At 43.4% G+C, this 20,255-nt stretch overlaps 1 protein-coding gene across 2 annotated transcripts in view; it reads right to left on the reverse strand.

Moving 5' to 3' along the window:
* Positions 1-3,112: 3,112 nt before the first annotated feature.
* The window catches only part of Nedd9 (neural precursor cell expressed, developmentally down-regulated 9), a 115,863-nt gene continuing 98,720 nt past the window's right edge, over positions 3,113-20,255 (reverse strand). For both annotated transcript variants that reach the window (XM_032884280.1, XM_032884279.1), the window contains exons 3-7: positions 11,773-11,874; positions 11,193-11,294; positions 9,039-10,280; positions 7,626-7,715; positions 3,113-5,385 (exon numbers count right to left, since the gene is read on the reverse strand). In XM_032884280.1, coding sequence (XP_032740171.1) covers positions 4,876-5,385; positions 7,626-7,715; positions 9,039-10,280; positions 11,193-11,294; positions 11,773-11,874 — 2,046 coding nt within the window. In that variant the 3' untranslated portion in view covers positions 3,113-4,875. The remainder of the gene's footprint in view (positions 5,386-7,625; positions 7,716-9,038; positions 10,281-11,192; positions 11,295-11,772; positions 11,875-20,255) is intronic.

Genomic DNA, 20,255 nt, shown 5'->3' on the forward strand with positions numbered 1-20,255 from the left:
TATTTAGGAAGGCTTTGTCTGTTTTAGACATTGACTCTTGCATAGCAACATGTGCCTTTCGGCTCTGTGCTGAATTCTACTTGTTAGAACACAGCTGTCCTGGTCTTTCTTATCTACAACTAGAACGTGCATTGCACACTTCTTCCCATCCCTTAGCTGTTACCTGTGTATTTTCACGTAAATGGGGTGTCTTTTAAAATAACCTTGCTTTAAAAAAAATCTAGTCTAAGATTCTCTCTCTTTTTTTTTTCTTCCAAAGTAAAGGATTGGGAAGAAATACTCACATGCCCAGAAATACCAGAAATATCCAGAACCACCTGCCCAGGGGCGGTATTACCTACCATGTTCTAGACCTTCCTATATCAATCACTAAGTAAGAAAATGGCCCACGGTAATGGCTGCAGGTCAGTCTTAGAGAGGATTTTCTCAATTGCGATTTTTCTCTTCTCAGATAACTCTAGCTTGGGTCATGGTCAGTAAACCCAACAAAAGACAGGCCTGCCTCCCTGCGAGGGTAGATAGGAATAGCTTTGTGCCTTCCCAGAGACGGACCTTTGGGTCGCTGCTCTTATTGCTATACAGGACTGCAAGGGATTATTACACAAGTCTTTGTGTATATGCATTTACTTTCTCTCCGTTAGGCACTTAGAGATTTAGTGGATATTGCAGTAGGCCAGGCTTTGGTTTGGATCACCAGTCTATTTTCCAATGCCTTTCTGCCAGTTCATGTTCTCCCCTGGGGTTATGAGGATGATATGTTCTTCCTTTCCTCACAAGTATTTGCAAAAGTCACTGCATTCGGTGTGGTTTTTTATTTAGTTTATTTATTACCCATTCTTATGTCTTATCTTGCGAAGTTTCTTCTTGGAATTCGTAACTCATGAAAATACTTGTCCTCCCACGCCTGAGCAATCTCCCGAGCTGCTGTCCGTGGCACAAGCCCTTTGACTGCAATGAGGCTTGAATTTTGTTTTTTTTTTTTTTAAATTTCACTTATTATCCTTGTGGGTATGTGATGTGAGTGTGCGTGTGTATATGTGGATGTGAGAAAGTGTAGATTCACGTGTGGAGGTCAGCTTTCTGGATTCAGTCCTCTCTTTTTACTGTGGGTTCTGGGAACAGAACTCCAATCAGGAGGCTTATGGGGCAAGAGCTTTTACCTACTGAACCATGTTGCTGGCCCCAACCAACCAATCAACTAACCAACCAACCAACCAACCAACCAATCAACAACCAATCAACCAAACAACCAACCAAACAACTAGTCAACCTACTAATCAACCGATCAACCAATCAATCAACTGATCAATCTTTCTTTGAAGTGGAATATCATTTATTATTTGATAACAATGTATTTGGATCATACCCAACTCCCCAGTCATATTCCTAACAAGCCTCACCATGCACTTCAATATCCTCTCCTATTTTGCTTGGTTCATCAGGTCCAATTACCATTGCTTCATATGATACCACCTAATCTTCTTGGCTTGATCTTGTATAGACCACCATAGCAGCAGCGAGCTCATAAGAACAAGGTCATGTCATTACAAAATTAATTTTGTCTTCTTAACAGTCTCTTTGGAAAAGTAGACATTAAAAATATGTATTTACTTCTATTTTATGTGTGTGAGTGTTTTTTTTTCCTGCATGGGTGTCTGTGTACCATGAGAGTGCAGTACATAGTACACACAGAGGACAAAGAGGGTGTTGGATCCTCTGGAACTGGAGTTATAGACAGTTGTAAGCCACCATGTGGGTGCTGGGAACTGAACCCCTGTCCTCTGGAATAGCAGTCAGCTCTTAACTGCTGAATTCTTGCTCCAGCCTCAAGAATAAATGTTTTTAAGTTTGATGATGCTTATAATTTATTTTTAACTGTTCATAAAACCAACCTACTTAAGATCTTAAGCTTTTTCCTCCTACATTTTTTCCCTAGAAGTTTCAGTTTTACATCTCTGTTCCATGTAAGTTAAGTTTGGTTCAGGATATAAGGTAAATATTTATTTTTTTCCATAGAGATTTTGTTGACTTAAGACATCCCCGCCCACCCCATTGCCCCAAAGACATTCTATTCTACCCACAGGCATATCTTATTTTTGTCAAAGGTCATTCACCACCTTTATGTCTAGACAAAATGATAAAGATGTTGTGATTTGATTTTGAAATTTCACCCACGGGTGCACTTATTTGAACACTGGATTCTTAGCTATCGGCATTATTTTGGTAGGTTGTGGATACTCTGTAGACACAGATCCTAGAGTGGATGTGGGCCTCAAGAGTATTAGCCCCATTTGCAGCCTGGCTGAGCCCTCTATCTGCTTCTTGATTTAACAAGATGCTCACAAGCCATGTTGCAAGTTCCCACTGCCAGGAACAAAGCCAATATCCAGACCTTCCAGGATAGACAGACTGTCCCCTCTAAAGTGCAACTCAAAAGAAATCTCTCCTCCCTTGCTTCTGTAAGACACATGGTGGCAATCACAAGAAGAGTAATTAATATCTGGATGTATTTAAGTGCTTTCTACATCTCAGAGGGTTCTCTGAGTAAAAGGGAGGGACGCTAAAAGTAGTAATTCTCATGGTTAGGGATCTTTCTTCTAATATAATTTGCTTCGAATCATTTCTTTATGCCTATTCCAGAATGAGTGAAGAAAGTCTACTCTACCTGAGTAGTCATATCCACAGAGTAGAAACAGAAATTATCATGCCCACATTAAATGTGAGGGTGCTGTAGCCAGACGTAGTGGGTCACACCTTTAATACAATCCCCCTAGAGGCAGATGCAGGCCGATCTCTGTGACCTCAAAGGCAGCCTGGTTTACATAGAGAGTTCCAGGCCAGCTATGACTATGCAGTTAACTCCTGTCTGTGGGCATTTGATACTGAAAAAAAAAAGTTTCGGATATATTTAATTTGATGCTATCCTTATGCTCTAGAATTTTCTTTAATACAAAGGTACTGGGGTAACATACACACACTTTTCCTTAAAACAGTCAGATCTATAGCATACGTTAAAAAAAATCATAATTTGACTTTCTATACTCAGATGGGGCAATATTTAATTCTTCCATAAGACAGATACAAGGAAAAGAAACCCAGTAGCTACAAAGAGAAAGATTTAAACATTTAATGACTTGAATATACAAAATGTCAATCATCATTACAAATGGAATAGTTTGGTTTTTTACAATGTGGAATGTCATTACTCAGGTTAGGACAAGGTAGCCATCACTCAACAGATACACGTTGTGTATAGTAAGATCTACAAGGATACCATTCCTGACTTTTTGCAATGGTACTAATGCTGCAGGACCCTCTTCCTCCACATGCCAGACACAGTGAATTGCTGTCCAATAGTCCAGCTGCTCATCTTCTGGCAGTGCAGAACTTTGAGAATTACAGCTATAGTTTGTTTTGAAAAGCACCCTTCCTTTGATATCGTCCACTTACTTAAAACAACAAACAAACAAACAAACAAAACAACTGAGATCACATGTTCTTCTTAAGTCCCTCCTTGTCTTTGTCATTTGGTTGCTTAAAACAAATAACATTAACTCAGTCAAGACATATCCATAACAAATAAAAACACGTTTCTGAATAGGCTGGAATGAAATAGAACAGAGGCTACAAGAAACATATTTCTTGAGTTGGTCATAATGGAAGAGGGAAGTACTTTATCTGTCGGTGATGAATCTGTTCTGAGCTGTATCTACACAGCAGGTGTGAAGGGAAAGACCACAGGATCAATGCTGTGAGTAGCTTACAGGTAATGTGACTTATCCACAAGGTCCATGGCCACAATGGGTTGTGAAGGTCAGATCTCTGCAGCTTTTTTGAGTGTTGGTCTGCTTATGTAAGTTTTTAGAATGGTGTAGAACATTGCTTCATCAAGCAACGAGAGAGGACAGCGCCTGGTGGTTCCATAGTTCAATGACTAAGAAACTGTCCATTTTCATTAGATAATGAGGGTAGAGAGGTCTTTATTTAACTACTGGCTGTTGGAAACATCCCTTTTTTTTGCCCACAATCACAGTTCTGATGTATCTTCATGAATTCTTGTTGCAAATTTTTTTTTAAAATTCAACTCTAAAAACATCCATTAGAAAACCTCATGACTGAATCACTCACAAATGTAGCCCCAGGGAAACAAATGTTCTCTCTTTATTATAGTTTCTCTCAGAACTGAAATAACTCAATAACCACTGTAGACATGGCCTCTTAGTATAGCACACATGTCTTGCCTTTCTCTAGCACCTGAAACACTGGATCTTAGGTTAATGGTTTTTTTTTTAATCTCTCTCTCTCTCTCTCTCTCTCTCTCTCTCTCTCTCTCTCTCTCTCTCTCTCCTCACCCCCTTTCAACTAGAAGTTGGTCAGATTTACCACTGTGTTAAAGACAAGTCAAGTTTAAAAGAGATTTCAGACAAGAAAGTTGGGTGTGCTGGGCTCAGACTACTACTACTACATGTAGAGTAATATTACAACTAAGTAGTATAATTTTTCTACAAAACCCAAACAATGCAGCATTAGAAGGTGCTTACTAAGGTGCTTCTCAATTCATGGTTTTAATGGACTGTATCAGACACACATCTATAAACAAATACGGATACATAGGCATACACAAATGTGGACACATTTTTGTACAACTTATGTCTTAGATACTTATATGTTTATATAAGAACCACACAGGGGAAACAAAATGAATTCCCACTTCAGCTCCCTGAATTGATGAAAATCGACTAACTCACAAAACATTAAAACATTTCAATTTCATATAAAATATCTACAAAAATAGATAACATTTACAAAAACTAGATAGTATTTCCAGTTTTCCTTAGTAATTATTCAACCAGTCCTTTCTACTTCCGTGTCTTCTCAGAAGGTGGCCATCTCCAGCAAGGAACGCTTGAACAGTTGAGCATTTCTGGACAGGTCTGTTACCTGGTGCACCATTTCCTGTAAAGCCGTAGTGCTTGGGTAGTGGAGGGCGGCCATCTTGGTCGCCATCACTATCGTCTTGAGCTGTTCGCAGAGCTGGTTGCTGGAGTTCCTGACTTTGTTGCGAATGTCCTGGGCGGCCACCTGCCTTGTCAGAGTGTCTCCAATGAACACCAGTTTGTGTGCACTGAGAATGACAAACTTGCTGTGCGCCACAAAGATCCGCGGGGGCTGGGCTGAGCTGACGCAGCTGAAGAGGGCGTCAATGGCGTTGAGGAGGGAGATGAAATGGGTCTCGCATTGGTCATAGTAGAAGCAAAGCAATTGCCTATCCTGAGCACCCACACTGTTGTTTGTGGTTGGGAGGCTCTGAGAGGGTTTCCATTTGGAAATGTCATTCTCCACGGGCTTGGTGATTTCTTGTTCTAACAGCTGGAACTGACTCAGCTAGAAGGAAGAGAACAGATCTCATTAAGGGCAAGGCATACATTGTAAAGGGAAAGAAATGTGGGTGTGAGATCAAAAGAAACCAGCTTCATCTTTAGTAGGTGCTAGGTACTTAGTAGCTGTGAGACCTTGTCCAGATTGCCTTGCTTCCTAAATTGTACAATGTAGACTCTGAGAAGAGGATCTCTAGGGGATCGTCCAACATAGATCTTTTGTTATAACACCATTTGTCTTTTCTTGCATTCCAACTGGAAGGCATTGACTTCTATACCATTATGACAAATACTATTATTCACAAAGCAAATATTACTATTAGTCACACAGTGTTTGAAACAGTGTTTGGTGAATTATAGGCTCTATTTAAATGTTTTTTAAATGTTGAGAGGCATCAAGGGAAAACCAGACACAGTGACCTTTCTGTCAAATCAACAATTTGCTACTTCCTGGGCAAGGCCCTTCCTCTCTTCAAGATGGAAAGGTCATGAAGACACTCCTATTTGTCAAGGATTTGTCTCCTGTATTGTCAAGATGTATGATAACATTATGGTCCATTACTGCTGAGAAGTCTTAGAAATGCACACTTACTTAGGGAAAATGACACAAAAAAGACCTCTTGACATTTATTCTTTGCCATTTTGTATAGAATGCATGTGTAGGTCAGAGGACTCTTCATGGGTGCTGGTTCTCTCCTTCTACTGTGTGGTTTCTAAGGCTCAAACTGAGGTCATCAGGGTGACAGAAAGTGCCCTTACACTGTCTCAATGGCCTTAGTGCCAGCTTGCTTGATGCCATCATTAGTACCCCTAACTAGACTGTTATTTAAAATTGAAATGATCATTTCCAGCTCTGTTACTAAGAATCCTGAGTTTGGGGTTTAGTTCATCTCTCATCCTGATTCAGAGCTAACTCAGTTCAGGGACACCCTCATCCTGTTTCCCTGATAAAAAGTGCATAGTCAATTTTCTATTCCTTGGAAACTACTTGCTTCTTAGGAATGACTTTAGTGTCTGCTAGTTTCCCCAAACTCTGCTGTCCTATTGGGCCAACTACCAATGTAAACACAGTAGTTATAGGGTGCTGTTCTGATATTATTTGATACTAATGAATTTGATTTCAAATCATGTGTCCAGAGAGAGGGGGTAGTACTTTTCCACTGTATAGAGAAGGAACTGGCCCATTGCATGATGCTCAAGTCCACACAGCTGTTGGCTAGAAAGCAAGGGTCTGAACTCAGGTTTTCTAGAATCATCTTGTCACTTCATGCTGTGATGGGCTATTTCATTTCATCTTATAGGGTGTATACATCTTCAATCCATCTCTCCTTGTTCTCATGTCCTGGCTTTAACAATATCCTTACTTGCTATACTCACTAAACCTTTGAGTGAACATCCCCTGCTCAGAACTCTTGGTAAATGGACTTGGATATGTCTCACAAACATTGGCTCCTTCCTGTTGACCCTTAGAGTGGACCATGCAAAAGACACAGAGAGAGGGATGGGGTGGAGGAGAGAGTTAGAATCAAACTCTCTTTGGAATTGGTAAGCACAGAAGGGAGTTGACCATTATCTAAGAAATCCCAGATCAAGTGTCATCCACAGAGAAGGTTTTGAAGCTGGACACAATGAACCCAACTGCAAGGGCCAGAACTCAAGAGGTTGAGGCAGGAGAATATCAAGATTGAAAACAGACTGGACTGCATTGTGAGAATTTATTTCATAGCATTACAGAATACCACAAAGCCTTAGAGAAAGGGCTTTAATTGACCATTTATGAGTTTTTTTAAAATTAGATGCGAATCAAGTGAGGTCATTGGAGAAACTGTTAGATGTAGAGAATGAGGCAGATACTAGAAGAGAATATCTATCTAGGAGAATAGACAGCCCTGCTCCCTTTGGTCTTGGCTATGTCTCATTCTTCTGAAATCCCTTACTTCGGTCTCAATGGAAAACCAATTAGCTTGGGCCAGCCTGACTGGGTCTTGTGTCTTGAGACCAAAAGCTTTAATCCAAATAGTTCTAATGGGTGATAGATGAATGGGCACAGTCTGAACGAACCCTGACATTTGGATGCAATCCAGGTATACTCAAGCTGTAGTCAGAGGCCACACACCTTCCCTTTGTTCTCATGTCCTGTTACATGCCCGGGACTTCCTTTCCATGCCAGTGTGCTGGCAGGATCCCAATCTTAGGAAGTTATCCATTCCCTACTAGGCGGAGCCCTTCCTGCTGTGTTGAACCTACCTGATGATGCTCCAGCTGCGCCTTGCTCTGCTTCATGATGTTCTCTTTTTCCAAGAGTTCCTTCTGTTGTCTCTCAAACTCCTCTTTGCCCTGTTGTTTTCAACACAAAAGACCGTGTTACCTCCTTGCTGTGAGTCACTTATGAGAACAGCTTCACTGACAAGTGTACTCAGACCCTCGTTATCCACTGGCTACTTCCCTCATGTCCAGAGAGACATTGGAAACCACAGATTAGGGACTTCTGGAATTACTGTGGAGACTGGCTGAAAAGTGAAGCCTGTTTCTATGTGGGCCACCAGGCTCACTGCTCATTCTGGTTGGAGAGCTTCCCAAGATCGTCTTCACACTCTCTTAGGAAGCATTATTTTTTTCATGGTTTCTTTTGTAATGGATTTTATGTGAACCATGTGCTTCCAAACAAAGGTTACAAAAGAAATGGGTGCACATTTCACTTCTGATGTCTTCGACAGTCCTGTATCTCTCTACTCATGCTTAGTATTCTTCAGTCTACAGCATCAGAAGACCAGCGAGATGACTGTTAAATGCTTTTCTCTAACCTCGGTCATTCCTTGGCCTGAGATGTGGTTCAGTTGATCCTTCCTACTCTCTTATATCTGGAGGCTGCTGGTATTTTAGCCATATTCAGTATAATTTGTGGCTCTCAGTCCAATGGAAAAGAATGACAACATAAAGCACTAGGCCAAATACTAAGTAATGGATTATGGTAGTGTGTTGGAATTCTTCAAAGCAGACAAGGAAACCCTTCATGATTCCAGGTCAATTTGGGAACTAGCAGAGTTTATACTTATAAGAAGCACTTTGTGGATTTTAACATATGTAGGTCAAGCTGTTGGCCAATTGGCAAAGGATCACAGGGTCCTCTGGATCTGATGGAGCTATGTGTCTCTTTGTAAGCAGCTAAACACACAGGTGCACATAGACACACATACACCTATGTACACACTGAAGGCTGAAAGAGTACCTCAGAATCTTTCTATGTGCAGATATTTTCAATAGACTTTTATTAACAGTGATATATTATATATATATATATATATATATATATATATATAAACTTATTTCTATATGATGGGCTTTTCCATGAACCTGTGCCATAAAACACAAGTAGAGGAAGAACTAATATGATGGCTTGTGGACTCACCAGTCAACAACATTGATGAGTCTTTCTTGAGGTGTATCAATGAAACATCATACAATCATTTGAGTTAATTAACTCTCAAAATAAAATATAACTCCATGGAAGTTAAATAAAGTAGCTGTACATTTTTTTTGGTACAACCTCACCCTCAGTTTTCACAACAGTTGGATTACATGTTTTGTTGTTTGTCCAGCCTTACAGCGTCATGGATATCAGCCCCATGGGTGGGTGGTTTATACATCTGGTTTCCTTACCTGCAGGTGGACATAGTCATAATCGTCCATCCAACTCCTCTCGGAACCGTCACTGCTGCTGCAGTCTGGTGGCTGCTCCTTGCTTAGAGTAGGAGGCAATGGCTTATTGTGAACCTGGCCTTTGTAGTCACCGGGGCGCAGTGGCTGCATCTGGGAGCCCGTATGTGTGTACTCGATTGAGTTCATGATACTGTCAGGCCCATTCTTCAGATGGGAATTGCCAGGATCTACTCTAAAGAGGGTCTCTGCGTAGGTGCTGATGGTGGTGGTCAGTTGCTTGGCATCATCGGGCACTGTCTTGGCCACCATCACAAACCGGTCTAGGTCATCACACTTATTTTGGGGCTTATTGATAGCTAAAACATTCAGGGACCAGCTGCATTCATTCAGATCATGGCTGGTTTGGCTTAGAATCTGGTGGGAATCGTCTACTCTTTGGAGTTCCCGCTTCATTTTGTTGTGGAGGACTGGTTCTGGGAGGCAGGAGGCATTGGCTAAAGCGCCCTTGGCAAAATGGAGGTATTCTCGTAAGAACAGCTCCACTTTGTCCACTGCGGTACGGATCTCGTTGATGTGCCTTTCCATGTATCCATAAGACCTCCAGTCTATGGTGACCAGTGACATGAGGCTGCAGATGCCCATCTCCAGGGTCTGCTGGAGCCAATAGAGCTTCCCAATGGCTGTGTCTGGGTCCAGTAGGAGCCTTTTGTCCTGAGACGGAGAAGCTGACAACGAGGACTCCTTTGAGGAGGTGGAAGATGTGGACATGTTACTCCTGGTACTGCCAGTGCTGGAGAAAGACAGTCTGTTGATCCCGTCTATCACGTCCCGAGAGCCTTTAGCATCCGCTGGGTTGTGCAGAGGGACATCATAAACACCGTCTCTCTCCTCCAGGTTTGCCTTTTCACTGGATTCTGTCGGTACCTCCAGAAACTGAACTCCCCGGGGGACATCATATGCATCACTCTGAGTGTCCCCGGACTGTCCCATCTGAGAGGGTGCGTGGTGCAGGGAAAGGCTCTGGTGTCTTCGTGCCATTGGTTCTGCCCCTCCTGGAGCATCACAGGGGAATTTGGTGTGAAGGTCCTTCCCCACTGTCTTGGTGCTGGTTGGAGGGATGTCATAAACCCCCTCAGGTCTGGTGTCCAGTTTTCCGTCTTGTTTCATTGGAGGAGGGAAATCATATTCCTTTTCCCTCAGCCCCGCCTCATCCCGGCAAGCTGATGGTGGAATGGCATAGACCTAAAAAAGAAAGTAAAAAGCCAATTTATTTGTTCAGTTCAGACTTGGATGGAGGCAGAAAATGAATGGTCCACAAAGGCGTGGTCCAGAGTTCATAGCCCTGTTCACTCGATCCTATTCCTCTCCTCTCACCTTACGAGCACATAGCATGCTCCTTAGAGGACGTGAGCCCTCATCCTTACAACCAAGCATCCTTTACCATTCTCAGTGCTAGCTTGGGTGTAGAGCCCTCCTAGTTAAATTGCTCACCACTGGGTTTCAGTCTCGTGTTTCCAACCATTCACTGACTGTCCTATGGAGGCTGATCCATGCCGAGAGACAGGAGACGTTGAGGTGGAGGGACCTGTGTTCCCTTCTTGGTCATCAGACTGTGTGTGTGTGTGTGTGTGTGTGTGTGTGTGTGTGTGTGTGTGTGTGTGTGTGTCTGTGTGTGTCTGTGTCTGTGTCTGTGTCTGTGTGAATCTGCCAGAGGCTTCTCTGTATTCAAAGGCACCATTCCTTATCTGTTCAGCAAAGCTAGCTGCACTTGAAGTGCAAGCATGCCCAGAAGAAGACAGAAAATCAAATGAGCTGCCTCCTAGGTAGAGACCAAGGAAACTGTAGAACCTTCTAGAAATATGTGCTATGTTAGATATTGCCAGACTGAATTCATTGTCTCTCTTTCCAATGGACACTTATTATTGACATTGTGTTTTGGGGGGACTCTCTAAATTTGTAATTATAATGGCTTTCTCCTCTCTCTTGATTTCTTCCCTCTTTCTCTTTCTTCTTTTTCTCCTTCCCTCCAGAAGATGATTTTTTTCCCTTTTAGAATTGCCATTCTTGTTTTATCCCAATAAACTTTGATACACGTTCCAACCCCCTCCACACAGAGGTACCCATCCATATACCGTGGCTTACCAGTTCACTTACCCCTTGGGTGGGGGGAATGTCGTATACCCCTTGAGGTTTTAACTCTCCCACTGGAACGGAAAACACAGGGCCTTTTACTGATGAAGGAGGGATGTCATATACCTGAAGAGAAACACTTGAGTTACCCAGACTGCAATGAAATCTACTGCTCAAGTCCCCTGCTATTGTCTCCTAAAGGATTTATTCAACAGGACATACACAGACTTGGTCATTAGTAGCATTCCATGCCATCAGGGGCTTACAGATGTTTTCTTTTTTGAATCTTGCATTCTTTGATTTAGGCTAAATATGGGAACAGTCTTACGTGAACTCTATGATTTAGATAATCTAAATTACACATTTCCAGAAATAAAATGACAAATTGATAAAGAAATTTAAAGGTAAGAAATTTCTCAGGTAAAAGATGAGACTTTCTGATAAAGCAAACCTAAGAAACACAGTTTAAGTAACACCAACTAAAAGGGCCTCTGGCCAGGCAACCTCCACATGGTAAGGTTGTGGCTGGTGCCCCTCTTCTGTACGTTCCTGAAGAGATGCTTCCCCCCAAAGCCGCTCCCCTGGTGATGTTCCCACTGCCTACCCCTTGAGTGGCGTGGGAAGGAGGGACATCGTAGACATCCTTTTGGTATCTGGATGGGTGCTCGTACACATAGCCATGGCCAACCCTCACTGGCGTGATCACCTGTGGGTGAGAATACACAATGATGTCAGATGATAGCTCAAGTTCTCAGCATACTCATCCGCCTGTGTTGAGGAACACATCCCTAATCAATCCCCCACAGAAAGGAGAGAGAAGGAAGGAAGGGAGGAGGGGGGAAAGGATGAGAGGGCGAGAGAAAAGGAAGGTACAAGGTCAGAATATGAAGGAAGTGGCTGAAATATGTTTCTTTTCTTTCTTAAGAATTTTCCAAAACTCTGATCAAAGTTCTTCAGTAGAGTCTCAATTCCCTATGTTCAAGGAGATATGTTTAATTATGAAAGTCAGGCTGGAGAGAGGGATCAGCACTTAAGGGCATTTGCTACTCTTACAGAGGACCTGGGGTGATTGGGTCCCGGTACCCACATGGCAGCTTACAACCATCTGCATCTCTGGTCCCAGGGCAATGATGGTGTTTTCTGGCCTCCAACAACAGCACCAAGCACATGTGTGGTACACACACACACACACACACACACACACACACACACACACACACACACACACACACACACGAGGCAAAACACTCATCACAAACATATAAATAAAAGTAAATTATGAAAGTCTTAGCTGATCCTTTTGGTGGAGTGGCCAAAATATAACACTGCATTTCTTTTTAAAAACAAGTCTCCAAGGCTTTTGTAAAGAGCATAAAACAAAGTTTTCCCACTTAAAATTCCTCTCATACCTGCCCCAGTAGGCCTCTTTATCTGAAATTATTATTGTGATTATAACTGAAAAATTCCAATGGTCACCCGAATTCTGTTCACAGATTCAGTTCTTATAATTGCCTGGGAATGTTCACTTTGACTTGTGGAGACCCCGTTCCAACATCTTTGGATGCTCAAGACCACGGGGTGCTGTGTTTTGCATGTAACCTCCATATATGAGACACACTTCAAACCCTTTTCCAGTGATTTTTATGGTCTACAATGCTATATTAACACCAAGTCAAAAGAGAGTATGCAGAATTGTTTAGGGAACAATCTCACACATTTACAGGTAGGTATTCATTGAGATGAAATTATTTTCTAAATCATTTTTGTTTGCTGCTGGTTGTCTCCTCTGATGTGGAACCCATGCTGCGAGGATGAACGGTGCTGGTGAGGAAGTCGTCAGACTCTCAGCTGTGACGTGTCCTGACCTCTAGTCTCTCATCATTTTCCCATTTCCACCAGAGAAGCAAATATCGCCACTGTACCTACATCCAGCCACTGTCAGATGTCAAATATCAAATACACTCATCATAGATTCTGGCATCCGGTGCCAAAGTTAGCCAATGGAATCCTACCTAGTAGGCTGGCCTGTTCACTCTTCCTTCCTTCCTCTCTTCCTCCCTCTCCTTCTCCCCTTCTCTCCTTCCCTCCCTCCCTCTTCCTCCCTCTCTCCCCTCTTCTCTCTGTGAGTGTCTATGTGGATGCACTCTCTGGTTTAGGCACACATGGAGAGCACAGTCAACCAACTTCATGTATCTTTTTCTACTTCTCTCCATTTTATTTTATTGAGGCAGGGTCTCCTCACCGACCTAGAGCTCACCACTTGGTTAGGTTAGATTGGATGACCCGGGAAGCCCAGAGAGCTCTGCCTGTCCCCACTGGCCATATCAGCACTGAGGTTACAGGCACATGCTTTTCCATGTGTGTTGGGGATCTGAACTCAGGGCCTTGCGTTTGCACAGCAGGCACTTGACCCACCGTACAATCTTACGTCCATAGCTAGGTACTGACTGGCAGTTTTAAGCAGGGTAGAGACACTCTTCCAACTCAATTCATTTGCTCTTCCCAGGGCTTGAAAATTGGTCCAGTCTTACTTTTGTTTTTTGCTGGAGCACCCCAGTCCCAAACTATTAACAGCTAAACACTGCCCACCATATCGTTGAGTTTAAAAAAAAAATCAAAAATTAGGAGGAGCTGTCTGTTCCCAGGAGGCCTTCATCTTTCACCCTTTAACGTGAAAACTCTGGCATCAGGCTGCCTGTAAAACTGTGAAAAATACTCCACGTCCATCACAAGCTGAACCTAGTGGAACACAGCCAAGCCCACCAGTGTCCGTACCCCAGGGGCTCTCAAACCTCCCTGTCCAATTTTGTTTAGAATGCCTGATGCTTACAACTGATTATTTCTTACATTGGAGGTAAAGGAGATTAGTATGCGGCAAACATTTCCATCCAGTCTCCCCATTGTCTCCTGTTTAGAAAAGGAACTCAGCGCTTTAAGTTCGTTGGCAGGGAGCGACGGAACCATTTTATGAGGCGGCCATTGTATTGTGCACAGTAAATATTCCTTCATAAAGCAGGGGGCCGCTTGCTAAAATCCTTTAATGCTGTTTCTGTTATTTTTTATTTTTTGCACGTACCATTGTGCAGAAGGGATGTGAAGGTCTTGTAGACTTTCCGTTTATCGTTGTGTATTTAGCTTTGTGGTAGAACCTGCTCATGACCCGGCTTTTGTTGGATGTGGAAGCTTCGCGAGAATGGGTGTTGTGCAAACCCGCCAATTTAGGGAGGCTAGTGAACTAATCCTGATTAAGCTGAAGTCCTGCATCCCTCTTCAGCTTGGAGGGCAGGGAGGAAGAGGGGGCCAGTGCTGGAGCCTGAGTGTGGTATCGGGGAATACAACAGGGCATGACCCTTAGAGATGGACGGGGACCGACCTATCCCTTGTTTTTGTGGCACTCACAGGCTTTTTGGTATTTACCATTCCACTTCCTGACAAATGTCACAGAACCCCGACTTGCTCTCTCTTTGTCATTTGGAGGATGCCTGTGGTCATCTGGTGTTTAAAACTTTGCATTCCAAACCAGTCATTTTTCCTTGTTTGTGCAGTTAAAAACACAGATGGTGAAAACCACGGGAGGAAAAAGCCAATAAAATACAGCCTTCCCATCCCAGCATTCCCGAGGCTACGATCCAGCTCACATGGACGCAGCAATGCCATTGAAATGGGGCCAGAGCTTTGCCTCTGGTGGGACATGTCCAGGGCATTTAGTGAGACATGTGACAACTTAGGTAAGATCGGTAGAGCTTTCTTCAGAGCTAGCTCTGCCTCTACCCTTCCTGGGATGCTCTCCCTCCTCAAGGAAAAGTGCATGGCCAGCCTGACCTTCAGGCTCACTCTTCCTGCTTGACAGGAGAGCACAGAAAGCACTCCGTCCCACACTCAATCTCCTAGAAACAGTGACCTTCAGCCCAGGAGGCACTCCAACAGCTGACTAACACCGTGAGTTTGGAAGAATTCTCCTGGGTAGGAATGGAATCACTGTACAAGGGTATTTTCTAATTTCCTAATTTCTCAACAAAAATCAAGTCCCGTTTTTGTCACGTCCCCTTTCTCTCTGTTCTTCTTTTCTGCATTCCTTTTATCCTATGTATTTAGTTACAGTTGCAAAGGCTTAGCCCTAGGAATTACCAAGCTGACCTCTTAGTTCATTACTGCTTCCCAGGGAGCTAAGCTGTGAGGTGGGCTGGGGCCCTGAAGGTCCAGAACCACAGCTGCTTCCCTGATTATGATCTCCCCACAAAGGGTCTGTGTGGTCACATGTGACTTGTCACTGTCCTGATGACGAATCCTATTCTTGTCAACTAACCAGAGAGCCCCCAGAAGAGCTATGAAGCAGAGAACAGACTGTAACCATTTAGGGTTTGTTCCTCTTTTACAGTTTTAAAAAAAAAATCAATTCTGATTAGTTGGTGTGTGAGTGTGTTATGTGTGTGTGAGAGAGTATGTGCATGTGTGTATACTGGGTGGGGTGGTCAGGGGTATGTGTACACAAACATGGATGAGTATGTATGTGTATGTATATGTGCATGTGTGTGTGTGTGTGTGTGTGTGTGTGTGTGTGTGTGTGTGCATGTGTTTGTGAGTATGTGAATGTGTGTGAGGGCCAAAGATTGACGTCAGGTGACTTCTCAACCTCTTTCCACTTTTTTAAAAAATCAATTCAAGAATAGATGCCCATAATATGTTTACATTATATGTTCAGCTACTACTATTACTGGGTGTGGTGGTACACACCTGTAACCCCAGCACTCAAGAGGCTGAGGCAGGAGGATTGTGAGTTTGAAGCTAACCTAACTTCCTAGCTAGTACATAGCAAGACTGCCTCAGAAACAGAACAAAACCCAGAAGAAACCTTTTTCTTCCGATAAATAAAACCCTTCCCTCCTTAAGCATGTGACGGTTTTAAGAGACTGAAGAGCAGGTTAAACTCTTAGCTACAAAGATCGAATCTCTGCTGTTAATTGTTTCACACTCAAATCCCCTATAAAAGATTTTAAAACACTTAGCATTTTTATGTATGCATACCATAGGCATTCAGTAGCCTCAGAGCCTCAGAGCCTTCAGTAGCACGCATACTGAAGAGAATGTCCAATCCCCTGGCTTAGAGTGGTGGACAGTTGTGAGCCACCATGTAGCTGCTAGGAACTGATCCTGGCTCCTCGGCCAGGATAGCCAGTAATCTTAACCGCTGGGTCATCTTTGCAATCCTAATCTTATTCTTTGAGATAGGGTTTCCCACTGAACCCACAGCCCATCAATATGGGGATGCTGGATGGCCAATGAGCTTGAGATCTACCTGTTTCCACCTTCCCAATGCTGGGATTATAGACATACACATACATACACTCATATACTCATACATACATACATACATACATACATACATACATACATACACACATACATACACACATACATATACACACATACACACATACATACATATACACACACACATACATACATATACACACATACATACATACATATACACACATACATACATACATATACACACATACACATATACATACACACACATACACACATACATATAGACACATACACACGTACATACATACATACACACATACATATAGACACATACACACACATACATACATATACACACATACACACATACATACATACACACATACATACATACATACACACATACATACACACATACATACACACATACATATAGACACATACACACATACATACATACACACATACATACATATACACACATGCATACACACATACATACATATACACGCACGCATACACACATGCACATGTACATACACACGTACATACACATATACACACATACATATGTACCTACACACATACATATCTACACACATACATATGTACCTACACACATACACACATACACATACATACATACATACATACATACATACATACATACATACATACCCATACATAGGTGCCAGAGTTCCCAATTTAAGTCCTCATGCTTGCACTGCATGATTTTACATAGAGTCGTCTCAGTAGCTATTCCTTGTGTGCATTAATGGGGTTCAGTTCTTTAGTCTCACACAAGCACATACTATGCATTGCCAATGGTAAGCACTTCCAAGTGAAGAGTCCATTGAATCAATCTCTAGGGCTGGGCCCTGCCAGGAAGAATGAAAGACCAGAGACCTAGGGGATGCTGGCCCTCTAATTAATGTGTTTACAGAAGAACGAGGGAGCAACCTCAGCTGTTCTGTCCTGCACTTGAGTGGCATTTGATTCTCCCAGCATTGAGCCTTAGATCCTGATGCTTTTGAAGATGTTCTGACCCAGCCTGTCCTTTGTAGCTGAAGGTTCCAAACCCACAGATTCAATCAAACTCAGGCGGGGGGGGGGGGTTTGCAGGAAAAAAATTCCCACCCATATCACACATAGGCCGATTTCCGTGTCTTTGGCGTTCTTTCTTAAATAATACTGTCTAACAAGTACATGCACGGTGTTTAATTGGATCAGGTCCTGTAAGTTACCTAGAGATGACTCAACGTCTCCTTGCAGATGTGTGTAGGTTCTACAGGCATTGTGACATTTTCTGTAAGGTCTTTGGAGTTCCTGGAGTGGATTCCCAGAGGAGTAATCTACTTTTGTGATTCCTAATTTAGAGAGCCGGTCACACTGGCGTTAAAAGAAAAGTCCATTTGGATAGCAGAGGGCTAGACACTGTGGACTGGAGGAGAGACTCTTGGGGTTCTTTGTTGATGTTTCCCCAACCAGTTTGCCTGGGTGTGTTCCGTAGCAGAGCAAAGACCCTGCATCGAGTTGCTCGAAAGCCCAGCAACAGGTGCAGAGGAGAAACAGCCATGCGTCTGTGCTTGGGAGCATGCACACATCCCACTGAAAGGGAGGTGGCCATGACTTTGTTCCGCCAACTACTGGTAATTCGTTGTCAGATCTTGTATGTTCTCAGAAGCCAGAAGTATTAAAATTTGGCTTTTAAAATTGGCTCAGAAATTTAAAGCAGTGTGTTGGCCAAATAAAGCCCACCTCTGGCCCTTAGGCTGCCCGGTTTGCTTTCACCTGGATGGTTTTTGTGTCTCTACTCTTGCCCCTTCCTTGTTTGAGACATTGAAACTCTCAAGTTCTGATGAATACCATCTCCTCCAATGCCCTGAACACCCACACATCTGCACCCACTTTGTCTGTTCAATTCTTCTCTCTCCCCTTATCTCCAGGTTTTATTGTGTTGTCAGGGCCACATCGAATGCCTGTCCCGCAGGAAGGAAGCCTTCTCTAGACAGACAAACGACCTCTGTCATTGTGACACTCCAAAGTACCTTATCTTCACGTCCGACAGTGCATGCGACTTATCGTTTGACTCTCTCGGTGAACCTCGGGACTTTTCTTACTATGTCGGAGCTATTTTTCATCCGTCTGTATAGAAGCAGCAAGGCTGTAACTGTGCCTTGGATAAAGCAGGTTTTAAGAAAGATGATGCTAGAAGGAAACCATGTGTGCCTCCATAGAATAAGCTGGGTTTCCAGGTCGGGCAGCTCTGGAGTGAGTGGCATACCCCAGGCTAAAAGGCAGGATTCACACCAGCCATCGTGATAGTGAGCAGATAAGAGATGAGTATTCTGTACGGACGAGGGGTCAGCAACCACTGACAAATGTATCAGCATCTGTCCCCAGAGAAAGAAGAAGGCATCCCCTGCGATCTCCCTTCACCTCAGATAGAAACGTAATGTACAGGCATAAGCATTGGGCGTCAGTTCCTAGGGCATGCAAGAGCCTCTTTTACTTATTACAGCTGTACCAAAGGTAGGAAAGCTCAGTGGCTCTGAGAGGGAAACGGTTGATGGCATCATCTGGGGGTGGGTAGAGCTGGACCCGTGTCTCTGTGTCTACCGCCACTTAGAAGTCATGAAATCACGAGCAAGGCTGTGGCCAGGCTGTAAACCATCAGGTTCGGGACATAGAAAAGCATGACTTTAGATTTACTGGTGCCTATAGGGCTGGCAGATGGGAACAAAATCCTCTCTGGAGGGAGAGAGCATGTTATGGACCCCAAAAAGTATTTTTTTAATTATCTAAATGATAGTGTCCGAGACACCTAGAGAACAAGTACCAGGAGGAGGAAAGCCAGTCCTTATTGGCTTGCTGGTCAGGATGCAGTTAGTCCATGTCTTAGTATAGTGATTTCAAGGCTGTTTGCCTTCAAAGTGTTTCATGATTAAACATGAAGATAAAACAAAAACAATCCCTAACTTGTATGTTTAAGTTAGAAGAAAAGAGAGTCATCTTTACACGTGTGCAAAGCCTTGAAAGGGAGGCCCAGGAGGCACTGGGGACTTCAAAGCAAAGCCACAAATGACAGGGGACTTGGCTTCTTCACAGCCACGAGCAGACTCACTTAGGTTATTACTTTATTGGTGTTGCCAATATTGCGATTATTCCTCAACACAGGTCAAGATACACCAGTGGAAAGCCCCGGGCGGTGGGGGAGGGGAAGAGTGCTTTCACGGGGTTTAGAGATGAAGGCCTTTTCTGAAGAGTGATGAGGTCCTGGGCTCAGGACTCGGGACTAAATTCTCCTCAGTGGAAGACCACAAGCTCATGCTTGTCAGGAGGATCTGATCAAGAAGTAGGGCAAAGGGCCTGCTCTCTGCAATGTGTGTGATAAGCAAAGCATTGCCATAGAGATAACTTCTCTTGGGATGTCACTAGGGCCAAGACCTCAACAAGTCTATTTGGCCCATGTCTTCTTGGGTATCTGCCTAGCCTTCCTAATGTAGAGCCGGAGTTAGGAAGACTTCACCCCGTCAGCTGTCTGCTCGCTGGAGCCCCATGTGAAGAAGGAAGGAAGTAGCCATCTACCATTTTACCATCCACCATAAGACAAGTTCCCCTTACCCCCCAAATCCTCAGGTTCTCCCGTGTTCGTGTCTCTCTCTCCCCTTCCTTCAGTGCAACATCTCACCCCTCCCCTACTTCCTCACACTGCCGGCAGCTATAGGGAACAAAATAGTGTAAGTTGAAAAGTTGCTCTCGCAGAGGCTGACAAGGAATGAAATGACAATTATCTGGGGAACGGGTGGGGAT

This window comes from Rattus rattus, chromosome 14, assembly GCF_011064425.1.
Source record: "Rattus rattus isolate New Zealand chromosome 14, Rrattus_CSIRO_v1, whole genome shotgun sequence".
NCBI lineage: Eukaryota > Metazoa > Chordata > Mammalia > Rodentia > Muridae > Rattus > Rattus rattus.